Here is a 14,302-nt window from a genome sequence, read left to right as displayed (position 1 = left end):
AATAAGTGATGTATTCCAAAGATTTGACTACTTGGAATACTTAGGAATGATAGTTGATGGTCAAAACAGAAGAAGCATGGAGATAAATGAAAGAATTAAAACAGGGAATAGGGCATTTTGAAAATACTACAAGCTACTTAAACATAAAAACTTAAGCAAGAAATCAAAGACAAAGATATATAGAGCGGCAATTAGACCAGCCATCATCTATTTAGCAGAAGCAATATGCCTTTCAAAAAAATATGAAGAAAAATTGAGAATAACAGAAAGAATAATTATGATGAGAATACATAGTCCAGGTAAGACAGATCAAGGAGAAATACGAATTCTGACGAATCACGAAATAAGAAATCTAATGGAAGGAGAAGACATAGTGAAATTCATTAAAGCACAAATAGTAAAATGGTTTGGCCACATTCAAAGAAGAGGAGCGGATAAACTGATTAGGCAGATAACGAATTGGACGCCAGTTATAAAGAGACCTAGAGGGAAAATAAGATGGGAAGATCAACTGCGAGAGGATATATACAATATTAAAATTACAGGATGGAGAGAAAAAATACAGAATAGGAAAGAATGGAAAAAGATCACAGAGAAAGCAAAAAAACACTAAAATCTATAAAGGATAGTGAAGAGGACTTATGCGGACCAGTCGACCGCATAAAATGGATTAAAAGAGCTCATGAACCTGAGCGACCTACACTCTACTATTAGAGTGACCGGTCCATATACAGTGTGTCTGCGTAATTTGGAACCATATGGGAAACTTTTTTATTATCAATTTTACGAAAAAATTATTTTTCATAAAGTGCTCTGCGTAGTCTAAAATCTAATATTCAATCATCAAATATCAGATTGTTTCAACAGTACCTATACGAGGTATGTCAAGAAATATGACTTTCGCTCAAGAGGAAAGTACCTTTATACTTCACAATATCGATAATTTGTTATTAAGAAACGTTATTTGGAATTAAAAATTATGTTTTAATATGCAATAACATTCTTCTAGTTGTAAGAAAAAATTTATTTATTTTTTTTAATTACGGATATCCAAGATCACTTTTATTACTTTATACGACGCTATACGAGGATAACTCAGTTATAATTAATTTTACAAAAAAAAAAGTTATTCTTAATGAAAAGGTCTGCATTGTCTAACAAGTAAGCTAATAAATTGTATGAATTTTATACGAGGTATGCAAAAAATATTAATTTTGCTCAAGAGTAAACTACCTTTACTTTTCACAATGTTGAAAATTGTTATTATAAAAAGTGGTTCGTAATTTAAAACTGTGTTTTAATATATAATTACATCCTTGTAATTGAAAAAAAAAGGTTCTTTACTCTTGAGCGAAATTCATATTTTTTGACATACCTCGTATAAAATTGATAAAAATTTGATATCTTATAATTGCATCTTAAATGTTAGGCTATGCAGACTTTTTATAAGGAATAACTTTTTTTCGTAAATTTAATAATAACGGAGTTATCGTAATAAAAATGCTGTTCGGTATCCGTAATTTGAAAAACAATCAATTTTTTTTCAATAAGATGAATGTAATTGCATATTATAACATAGTTTTTAGTTCCAAACAACTTTTTTTCATAACAATTTTCGATATTATGAAATATAAAGGTATTTTCCTCTTAAGGCCATGGGTACATAATTCGCAAATATTTTACGGCTATCAATACTTTCTCTATCTTTACACGGCAAATTACGTGTAGTAAAATTCACACTGGTATGGATATGTAAACATTACTAGAATGTCATTCCACTTGAAAATGTCATCATTAACTTAAAGAGATGGGTTTTGAATGTTCTTGGATAACTGTTATTTGTACAATTGCAAATTATTAATTCAGTTAATAAATGTGATTATTTCATTCATAGGAGATTCTGACCAATAGAAAGCTACAGAAATGCAAATTAAGGTGATAATTTTTGATAATATCCCGTCGTCAAGTATATTACGTCAGATGCCCTTCGTTGCTACGAAAACATACATTCAGTGACATTAATGACAATTAATGTTTTAAAAGTTATAAAAGTGATGACTTTCAACCGTAAAATATTTTATATCAACTGTGTGTTTAACAGTACTAATTTGTACTTACATAAATAAATTACAATAAAATTTTGGTTTTTAACAGTTTTATTCATGAAATAATCGCAAAAGATTGCACTCGATCTCTAAAATTAATATAGAATGTTTGCCCTCGTGACACTTTGACATAATTTCACTCGCCTTCGGCTCGTGAAATTAAAACTGCCAAAGTGTCACTCGGGAAAAATTCAATAATTTTAGAGCTCTTGTGCAATTACTACTGATAATTTTTTCACTAACTATGTATTCAGTGATTGTAATAATTTATATGTACAACAAAAACTAATACTCAATCGAGAAAAGAGGAAAAGTGTTAAAGTGATTTTTTAATAATATATTGTTACTATGGAACGCTTACAATTTTGAACATCTTTAACAACAAAATACTTGGATCACAAAATGCATTATCCTGATATATTCTCTGCTTGGATCTTCCACAAATAATACACAATAAATAACTTTTTATTAAGTTCACGTTTTAAATCAATTATTTATCAAATACACTATATATCAATATTATTTAGTCAACAGCTCAAAATATTCCCGATGCCATGTCAAATATTTAAAATTGTCACTGATTGTCAATGTCTGACTGACAATATGCTGACAATATTCTATTCGACTGAGTGCGTTGTAATACGATAGATAAGATAGATTTGGAAAATATTACCACGGACATGGTGTCCGTTTTTTTCAAATCCTGAAAAAACTAATATATATTTTTAAAAAATTTAAATGCAGAATGAAAGACTAAATTATTACAGAGGGCCGAAAGTCCCTTAGAATAAATAAAAAGTTTATTTTGAATGAGATATTTGAAATTAAAAATCACACTAAATTTTCTCTTAGTTTTTCACTTCTGGTACTTATTAAAATAAACATTATAGAAGTTCTCAGGGACTTTCGGCCCTCACTAATAACGCAATCTTTCATTCTGCGTTTAAATTTCTTAAAAATACTTATTAGTTTTCTCAGGATTCGAAAAAAATTAATCCCCATTTGAATAGCACTTCAGCCGAAAATACGTACCCATCCTCTTAAGCGAAATTCATATTTTTTGACATACCTAGTATGCTGTTGATAAAATTTGATATCTCATGAGATTGAATCTCAGGTTTTAAACTCTGCAGAGCACTTTATGAAGAATAACTTTTTTTCGTAAAATTGATAATAAAAAAGTTTGCCATATGGTTCCAAGTTACGCAGACGCACTGTATATGGAACGAGTAGATACGTTTGAACACCTTTAAGTGAAATCTTTGTTTACATGCAGTGCATGTCTTATTTAAACTTAGTATAGGGTGTGATCTCGGTTAAAATGTCATAACTGATTTTATTCCAAACCAATAATAATTGAAGACCCTGGTACAAGAAAGGGATAAATGCCAAATTCTGCAAAATCGAGATAGGTGCTTATTTAGGTTGAAAAGTAGCTGTTCTTGCCTGGCGCAAGTATAGGATATGTACAGGTAATAGATACTGAAATTATAAGAGAAAACAACTTATCCCGTGGTATGGTCTGGTGCAAGAACAGTATAAGAAATGTGTAACTTATCCCGTTCTTGCACCAAATTTTGAATTAATTTTTATATGTGTGTTATTCTGTCCCACTATTGCACCGGTGGCTTGCCGCGATTGGGTAAGGTACCGGTATCTGCACGAGCCACGAACGCGATCTAAGTCACGTAGTCACCGAGAAACTGTTGGAGAGTTAACATAGTGCTAGTGCGAGAGGTACGGTTTAGTAAAATATCGAGGTTTTTTTTAAATATTACTAGATCATAGGATATTATTATAAGTTCAAATATAAAGGATGAACCATATCAAAGTTCAGGCAGCGAGTTTCTGCCTTCGAATGATTCTGGTGCATCTGAAAATAATTTATATGAAGAGAAGGAGTCCGCTGATAAAGAAGCTGCAAATAATAAACATGGACGAAAGAAAACAAGAGATCCCAAGAGCTGGAAAAGAAATGTGCAGAAAATAAAAAGAGCTAGAGGTGAAGTTTATAAATCTACGACAACGAGAAAAGTGGTACCAGAAAAAAAAACAAGGCAATGATTGCAAATGTAGTAAGAAATGCATAGAAAAACTTTCAGAAACCGAAAAGCAGGAAATAATGTAGGTAATAGGAAGTAGACTTTCTGTTAAAATTTGCGTTGCTTTATTTTATATTCATTTTTATTAATAAGTACTCCACATTTAATAATAAAGTATTTCTTCTGAAAATGGGTTTTAATGTAACTTATCCCCTTTTTGCACCTGCTGTAAACTACAGTACAAAAAAGGCTTAAACTTATCCTATTATTGCACCAAATTTTTTTTTCCTTAATAGCATTGTTGTTTGGCTGTAGAATGGCGGCAAAATCATATATACCTGTTGTATTAGTTCGGCCCTACTTCATGAACAACATAAATTTTAAATTAAAAAATAAAACTTTTTTTGCTTCTCCTGTAAAATTTACATATTGTTACTTATCCCCTTCTTGCATCAGGGTCTTCAATTATTTATAACATATTATTATATTGTAGGTTCTTAAGACGCCTCGAGCAAAGTCTAAAAAAGAAAGACCGGACGATCAGTCCATCGGACAGCTTCGACAGCGACGACGAATCTCCTCGAGCCACTTCTCCGCTTTTGCAACCGTCGAAGACTAGCAAAGTTGAGATCAGGAAGAGCAGCAGCATCGGAAAGCTACAGGGAAATCTTAAGGAGAAACGCAGAGGAAGATACGTCAAACCTGGAGACTTTCTACCACACGAGCAATCATCGCTAAAAGTTGTTTTGACGGGAAGTGGGTACTCCGAGTGAGGAGTCATGGGATTTGAGATAAAAAAATATATTACTGATTGATAATGTCTTTCGATATAGGACAACCATGCATATTCTCTGTAAAACAATAAAATACTTATAAAATATCGAAAAAATATTATCAAATTTAAAGTTCTTTAAATTTGATAAGGAATAAAGATCATACAGAAAATTTAAATATGCAAAAATGTTTGAACACCATCTCTAGTCAAGCATTATATTTTATCAAAACTATATTTTTAAAGAGTTTCTTTTTACATCTAACCTATTTCACAAAACTGTAACTTCCTCAGATGTTGAGTTAGACTTAATGACGAGTGTCTTTATAATTTTATTATTAGCACGCTGAACTATACTGAGTACATTCTTATAAAAAATATTTATGGTGATTCATTTTGAAAAATATTTACACAAAAAACTAGTTTTAATTATTTATTTTTTATATATGCAGTCTCTGTAGTTCAGAAGTTTGCTATATTTTAAACGATATTGTTGAAACATAGTGGATGTACGCAACTAAAAAAAATATTTAACCTAAGCACGTTGCCTAGACATAGCTTACATGTATATAAATAATCCATTAGAACTCTATGAAAAGCTTGTATGTTTCTATACCAGCAAGAACCACACGCCAAGTTAATTTTATATTAGTTAGCTTTGGATTTATTTACATGTAGGGTAAATCTAGCACCGAAAATAATAAAAAATGCCCTTTCACCAGGTTTAAATAAAAAATCCCATATTTCTCATCGCATGGTGCTCACTTCTCACAAACGTTATTTCCAAATATCGCAAATGCCAGTACAAAAATGCTTCAGTATATTTTAAAATCCTTAATATTTACGTTCCTTATGTATATTAGTGAGTATTGGCATTTCTAATTCATATAATATAATGTATCTTCTTTTAAATAATAAATTTTTTAACATTTTGATGTTGTCAGCGAATATTTATCTATGTACCTGCCCAATATGCATTTAATGACTAATGTTATAAAAAAAGTTCAAAGATATTCTTTTAAAATACAACAAAAGCATGTGATCGTTAAAAATTACACTAATTATGTATGTTGTTTAACATCTGACAAAATACCTAAATGTCGTTTCACAGGATTTTTTCATTTGTGAAATATTATAAACTTATTAAATCCGTTTTTATTCGTTCTATACTGGACATCACCAAAAAAGCTTACTGATTTAGGAGCTCTTGTTGAAAGTTGCATTCATTATATTAAGCTAACTTGTCATTCATTTTTGGATTTACATTGTTTAGGTTAATATTTTCGTTAATAGCTTATTACAGCCTAAAAATGATGATAAGTAGATCATGAGAGACACGTAGTGTCGCATAATTAGATTACATTGCAGACAATGGACAATGGACATTGGCGCCAAAAAGCTGCTACAACTCAACCAAGAGAATAAACCCTACACAAAAATTGTACGGGTCTGCGGGGTAAAGTATTAAGTCAACCTCTCAATTCTCGTAAAAAAGTAAATTATTAAAAAATAGGTACACAAGATTAAAACGAATATTTATATTAGCTACAATTTCCACGATCTTTCAAAAAATGATAAATGAAGTTATTTATCAAAAATGAAAAACCAGTTTCTCGTTGGAACTTTACCGCGCTGAGCAGATGGGACGTGAATTGTAAATTGTAGAATTTCCTCATCTTCCTTAGTCCTAGTATCCGTATGGCTTGCAAATTGTAGAAGCCTCGGAGGTGTAACCAGAGAAGGTTCCCATTGTTTTCATTCTGGTGGGATGTAGAATAGCATTATCTTGTTTTATATGCCATTAGAGTGAAAACCTAGTCTTTTTGAAGTTATTTATATTTATATACATTTGAATGACTAAAAGTTAATATTTCCAGGATCACTGAAATGATATGGCAAGGGTTTTAAAATTAAAGAAATCTTAGTTATTTCTATAATCAATTACAAAAGAAAAGAGCTTAACAGTATGTTTTCTTAATAATGCAGAGAATATGAATTAAAAAAAAAACAATAAACAAACAGTTATTGAAGGGTAACTACTAGAATAAAATAAACACGATCGAACATCTACCCGAACAAATAAAAAATTAGACTTGCACTAGAGTTATTACTATTAGGGTTATGATATCCTTACATAATGGTAGAAAAGAAAGGATCTTATAATATGAAATTATGGACAAATATTAATTGAGATATGCGATCAAAATGAATTCAGAATTATAATGGATGCTTTCCATACAAATAGATATACCAATATTTATTCGCACTAAGATTGTTTGGCCAACGTATAGCTAAACACAATTTGAATTAATTATTTATAATTGGAATATTCTGATCTACAAATTTATAACAAGTTGACTATTTTTTTATAGTAGAGAATTTAACAAAACATAATGAAACTTATTCAAATTGCATGATATTTCACGAAAGACTACTTTATAGTCACTAAGATGCAAAGATTTTTTAAGTAGGAGAATTTTTTACACAACTGCGATGTGTATGCATATTTCATAGATTTCGAGAAGGCATTTGATAAAGTCCCACATGGAAAAGTAATCGATATCCTAAAAACATCAGGAATCGATGGTAAAGATATAAGACTCGTCTCAAACTGATATCTCCAACAAAAAGCAACAGTTCGATTCGAAAATGAACTGTCCGAAATCTTCACAGTCGAAAAAGAAGTTAGACAGGGTTGCATACTGTCACCAGCATTATTTAACATATACTCTGAAAACATCTTTAGAGAGGCCTTGGATGTATCAGAAGATGGTATTGCAGTAACTGGACAACTTATAAATAATATTTGATATGCAGACGATACAGTATTGCAGACAGATAGTGCGCAGGGGCTCCAAAAGATCATGGATAATGTTGTAAAAGCATGTAACAAATACGGCCTAAAACTAAATTGTAAGAAGGCAAAAATAATGATCATTAGTAAAATCACCAACATAAACGCCCAAGTTACCGTAAACAATACACCCCTAGAGAGAGTACAGAAAATATGCTATTTGGACTGCAACATTAAGTATACTTGGGATCATAGCTACGAAATAAAAACTCGTATTGAAAAAGCCAGAAGCTCTTTTAACAGTCTTAGTAAAATTCTGTGCAACTTGTCTTTAAGTATCAATATGTATATGCATAAGAATTCTTAGATGTTACGTCTTTAGTGTCCTCCTCTACGGAGTTGGCAGTTAGAGGCGTTTGAAATGTGGTGCTACCGACGTATGTTGAGGGTCTCATATATACACCGCAGAACTAATATAACTATTTTCCAGATGCTAAGAAAAGACAAATAAATAATTAACACCGTAAAGAACAGAAAATTGATTGGCTTATTTCGGTCACATTATGCGTAACGAAAAATACCGACTGCTACAGTTGATTCTACAAGCCAAGATTGAGGGCAGGAGAGGCCCTGGACGTAAGCGTATATCCTGGCTGGCCAATCTTAGGAAGTGGACTGGTCTAACGTCAACTGATCTATTCCGAGCTGCCGTAAATAGAATAAGATGGGTCAATGTGGTTGCCAACATCTCCAGAAGATAGGCACCTTTAGCACAAGAAGAGAGTTTTTTCCAGGATTTTTTACCCCATTCGGGCGGAGTAAGGAAGATAAATACTCCGTGATTTATTATTATGAGGGACTGAACATCTAGATTAATAAATTTTAAATGTAATTAGTACGTAGTTTAGTACCTACTAAAACACTTTCTTCAAATATCTCCAAAAATTTTAATTGTATATGCACAATCGCATTAAACTCATGCGAAACTAGTAGAGACCGAGACTGTGATTAGTTTGCTAATCTTTTCTTGTTTGTAGTTCGTATCTTTCTCTTGATATGCTCTTGATTTATTAGTCGTAAGTGTCTGAAGAGCCCACAAGTGGGCCCTGCCTAGATATACCATGCCATACCATGCTCTTGGAAATTAAAACTTTTTGACGGCTTAAGTATTTAATTATTTACGCCTCATTTTTAGAACTAGGTAGTTTTTTATCAGTTCAAAGTGTAAATTTTTTAGTATATCTAAAATTTTTCATTCATTATTATTTAGTACATAAAAGTTTTCATTCATTTTTGTAAACGTGTTAACCAAGATACATAAGAAACATTTTAATATTTTTCTATTGAATGCATAATTGAGAAGGTCCAAATATATTATCTGTTAAATAATAAAATTAAATAAAATGGAATGAATATAAACAAATTATAATAAAAAAATATTCTAAACATCGAACAATCATAAATTAAGAATTCCGTGTGCAATATTTCAAAGAGAAAACTAAAAAAAAAGTATTTTACCTAAATTTGTTACATGCTCAATTCGTGCGATCCCTGCCCGGATTACGTTGATTATAGGCCTTATTTAGTAACGTTAGTTAAAACGTATATAACAACAAAAATATGCCAAAAATTTTAGAGAAATCTTTGTTGTATATTTCATGTTAGTCTGACAGTCTTAATCAATGCAAAAAATGTTAAATTGGTATATTAAAAAAATGGTATATTTATAATAAAAATCCTTTCGGGCCATAGAAAACAAATTTCTACCAAGGAGAAATTATATTTTGTGCCCACCCATACTTAACTCAAGATATTATTTTATTTTTAAAAATATCGATAGAACCAAATTAACATTAAAAAAAAGTGGTCTTTTTAACAGTAAATAATTTTTGAAAAATTTTGGATCACAAAATAAATATGTTACAAGGGAATACGCATTAGGTGGACATTTTTTACCCACCCTTGGGCGTTTAAGTGTTAAGTTACAACTAACTTTAAACTGATAAGCGCTTACTCAATTTAACGGTATTTGTACCTTAACATCTGAAAAAGTCACAGTATGATAAAACATTATCATGTATAGAGTGATTTTTTTTTAAAGTCAAATATGCGTTTATTTATTTTATAAAAATAATGAATTTTCATTATCTAAGGGTCTCCCTACTGTTATTTATATACAAAGAACCAAATATATTACTGCAGTTAACTTGAAGTGTGCAACAAAGGACAAAATGAAAAATAATATTTTTGGCATATTGTGCAGTCATTCAAATATCATCAAAATATTACTCATAAAAGTTGTATATAAATTTGTCCATTAACGAAGTTAAAATATTAATAATTAAAACGCTATGGCTAATCCACAGGTACAAGTAGTATGTTATGTACCATAGGAACTATGAAGATATGAAAAATAAAACAGGACACAATAAATCGCAATTCTAATAGTCATTCCACTTTAGTAAATAAATAGTAATAGAAGATAACAGGAATGCACAAAGCAAAACGATAAAAATACAGAAGAGGAACTTGATATGGAAATTGTTTCCAGATAATTTCGGAAATATGAAAAAGGTGTATTGCATCTACATTGAGACCTATTATATCGGAAAATGATGGAAAATATTTTAAAAGAATTTATTAAAACATGGACCTAACACGGTGATAACAAAAATTATAAACTTATTTTATTAAATCTTTATAACAAGGATTATAAGACGGTGTTCAAACAGCCAATATTAGATTATGTCGACGATACTAATAGCAGACGCAGATGTCGGTTTAGATGTTGTGTTGAATCGATTAATTAATACATATATGCATGATTTTGAAAGGCGAATCAGATAAAACAAAACCAAAACAGAGATAAGTCGCAGGGAATAATATCAACACAATTGCGTGGGCTGTTGAATAAATAACTAAACTAAATGCTGAAAAATAAAACACATCTAAAAATGGCCAAACCAGAAATGGTTTTGTAAAACTGAAGAGGTTGAGGTGAATGGTGAGTTTACTGTACCGAGAACAGACATAGAACTTCTTCTTTTTCTGGAACCGACTCCTAATGAAGGTTGATATAACCATTGTAAATTCGTCTCTACCTTCGGCTTTTCTTAAAAGTGTTTGTGTGTTTAACCCGGCCCAGTCGCGAATGTGTGTCAGTCAAGATATTTGTCTTCTATTAGCACACCACCTTCCGTCGATTTTATCCTTTATATTTCTAACTAGATACTTATTATTTTTAAGTATGTGATCCAAATATACTCCTCTTAATGGTGGTCAAAATACTCTGTCTTTTCCCATGTTTTATAACATTATTTCGGTCGTAATATCCGTCCATAATATTTTTAAAGTCTTCTAAAAAGCCACAACTCAAAAGTTTCCAACCTTTTAGAACATTGATATACTATTTTTACGATCCGATGTCGGATTAGGAGATTGAGTCTTTGATTACTCATAAATTCCCTCACTTCAAAAACACTACTCTTGATTGCTCTATTATTGATTAAATTTCTGGTTCTGGATTTAGATCTTCAGTAATCCAGATTGCTAAGTATTTCATTGTACCAACTTGTTTAACATCTTCATTTTTTATCTGGATCCTTGTTATGATTACCCCTCTGATTAATAACCCTGGATTTTGTTTCCTTTATAATTATTATTACTAGTACTACTATCGGCTTACAGCGTTCTCCGACGTTTTCCGACTCCTAACCGCCATTTTTCTCTGTTTAACCATAGACCTGGAGAGATTTCTCTTTCCTCTAGTTTTATTTAATTCCCTCTCTCCAGCTTCTTCTCGGCCTTCATCTTTCGCTTCTCCCTTGTGCTGTCCACGCCAAAATATGTTTAGGGATTTTGTCATCTGGCATTCTCTGTACATATTCTTACCATTAGTTGTTTTTTTATGTCATCAATTATTGTATGGGTGACTCCATCATTTTCGTATTCTCTTATTGGGTAGTAGATCTCTTCTTGATTTGCCTGTTTATAATTATTATTAAATTGTTAAAATATTCACCAGAACCGTAAATTATATATACTAAAGTGTGCAGGTATTCCTCATGACGAATATTTTGCTAAAAATCAGCTGAAGTTGGAGACGAGTTTGCTGTTGCAATTGCTAACCTCCATTGATGTAAACAGCATCCGCAGAATAAAAAGAAGAACAAGGTTTACACCATTCAATACATTATGGTTCTTACTTTAAAGAAATCATTTCTATAAAAAACCTGAAAATAAACTTTACAAGTTTAGTTAGTACAAGTTACAGTCGCAGATATGACAGCAATATTATAAATGGTTCTATTGGTACAAATATTACTTGTAGTACTGAACGATTACTTCGGCGTCATAACAATTGTATATACTATTTTGAATGATAGAGAAAAAGTATTTATGCTGTTTTTAGGCAGCGTGATCAAGGCTTGTATATGAGACTGATTTTCTACTAAAGTTTAAAACTACTTCTTGTTATATATATTACTAGTATTGCACTCTCTTTCATTCCTGTTACTCCTGTCACCCACATATATGTATTGTAAGGTTTCTTTTGTATTAAAATTGGGAAGAATTTATTGTGGTTTCATATTTTTATGAAGTTATCTGCAGCTGCTTTCTGTGAAAGTAACTATGCTTATTAGTTTTTTAAATTCTGCTATTCGCTGTGTGCAAGTACTTGGAGGGGATACCTACGAGAAACGATCGTGCGCTAGTAGCGGAGAAATCTTATAATTTTCTGTAATTATGAAATTGGGCATTAATGTTGCTCCACAATATTGATATGGTATGAAATTATTAAAGTGAATTTAATTAACTGTAAGTATTTTACTTGTAAAACTCCAATTTAATAATATTAGTATTTTACTTACTATATACAATGTTTACCTTTTAATATCATAACCTCAATCTTACTTTTTCTTCTTATTATTTATTTTTGCTATTGCCTTGACAATTATCCAGCTACCAGGACTAATATAATTGGTCAGTATAATTAAAAGTGCTACAAATGTTGCTGAGCTATGAAATCGGGTGTCGCTTTTCCGAACTTGCACGGTCCCAATAAGATACACAAATAAATAAACAAAATAAATTATTTGGACCTAATATGTTCCATATATAAAATAACATCATATTGTTATTATTTATCATTAAAATGATTAAAGAACCAAATATATGCATTATATTATTAACAAAATAAATTATTAGGATCTAATATGTTCCATATATGAAATAATATTATATTGTTATTTATCATTAAAATGATTAAAGAAACAATTATATGCATTAAATAATGGTATCGATATATACAGGGTGTCCCAAAATTCGCGGAACAGTCAAATATTTCGCGAAACGAACATCGGATCGAAAAACTGAAAAATACGTGTTCATAAATTTTCAAAAATCTATCGAATGGTACCAAACACGATCCCCCACTCCACCCTCTGGAGGTGGAGGTGAAGGATCTGCACCTGCGCCCCACCCCTGCGCCCCCACTTCCAGGGGTGGGGGGTAACTTTAAAAACTTAAATGGAAAGCCCCAGTTTTTATTGAAAATTTGGATTCCTTACGTAAAAGTAAGTAACATTTATTCAAGACATTTTTCCAGTTGTGGATAGATGGTGCTATAATCGGAAAAAGCGATTTATGGTGATATCATACGTAAATTATAGAAACGGTCTAATATCTTGAGAAATACACTTCCAAATGAAAAACCAAGAAATACGTTTTTAATATTGTTTAAAAACCTATCGAGTAACACCAAACATGACCATCCTCCCCGCCCCCTGGGGGTTGGGTGGAGAATAACTTTAAAATCTCAAATAGGAATCCTAATTTTTTATCGCAGATTTGGATTCCTCATGAAAAAATAAGTAACATTTATTCGACATATTTTTTAGAATTGTTTATAGATGGCGCTATAATCGGAATATACGATATATTAGCGCCATCTTCTTCTTCAGGTGCCATCTCCGCTACGGAGGTTGGCAATCATCATAGCTATTTTAATTTTTGAGGCAGTAGCTCTAAATAGTTGTTTCGAGCTGCATCCAAACCACTCTCTCAGGTTCTTCAACCATGAAATTCGTCTTCTTCCGATGCTTCTTCTGCCATCTATCTTTCCCTGCATTATGAGTCGTAGGATGCCATACTTCTCGCCCCGCATCACATGTCCGAGATACTGTAGCTTATTTTCTTTAATTGTAAGTTCAACTTCCTTTTCTTTACCTATTCTTCTCAGTACTTCATTGTTTGTAACTCTATCTACCCAGGAAACCCTCATAATTTTTCTATAGGTCCACATTTCAAAGGCGTTAAGTCGTCTCATTGTCTCTACATTTAACGTCCATGATTCCACTCCATAGTATAGAACACTGTAGACGTAACATTTTGTTAGGCGTACTTTAAGAGCTAATGTTAAATCTTTGCTACATAGGACCTTTTTCATTTTTATAAAATTAGAACGTGCTTTTTCGATTCTGACTTTTATTTCTGCAGTGTAGTCATTATTTTCTGTTATAAGTGTTCCTAGGTAAGTGTACTTTTTGACTCTTTCGATCTGCTGGCCCTCTACTATCAAGATTTCGTT

At 31.4% G+C, this 14,302-nt stretch overlaps 1 protein-coding gene across 1 annotated transcript in view; it reads left to right on the top strand.

Moving 5' to 3' along the window:
• LOC114331463 (uncharacterized) overlaps nt 1–13,963 on the top strand; it is a 195,105-nt gene extending 181,142 nt beyond the window's left edge. The window contains exon 12 of the mRNA XM_050661799.1: nt 4,641–13,963. Coding sequence (XP_050517756.1) covers nt 4,641–4,920 — 280 coding nt within the window. The 3' untranslated portion in view covers nt 4,921–13,963. The remainder of the gene's footprint in view (nt 1–4,640) is intronic.
• Nucleotides 13,964–14,302: the final 339 nt, after the last annotated feature.

This window comes from Diabrotica virgifera, chromosome 1 (genome assembly GCF_917563875.1).
Source record: "Diabrotica virgifera virgifera chromosome 1, PGI_DIABVI_V3a".
In the NCBI taxonomy this organism is placed as follows: domain Eukaryota; kingdom Metazoa; phylum Arthropoda; class Insecta; order Coleoptera; family Chrysomelidae; genus Diabrotica; species Diabrotica virgifera.
This window is presented reverse-complemented; position numbering and strand designations above follow the sequence as displayed.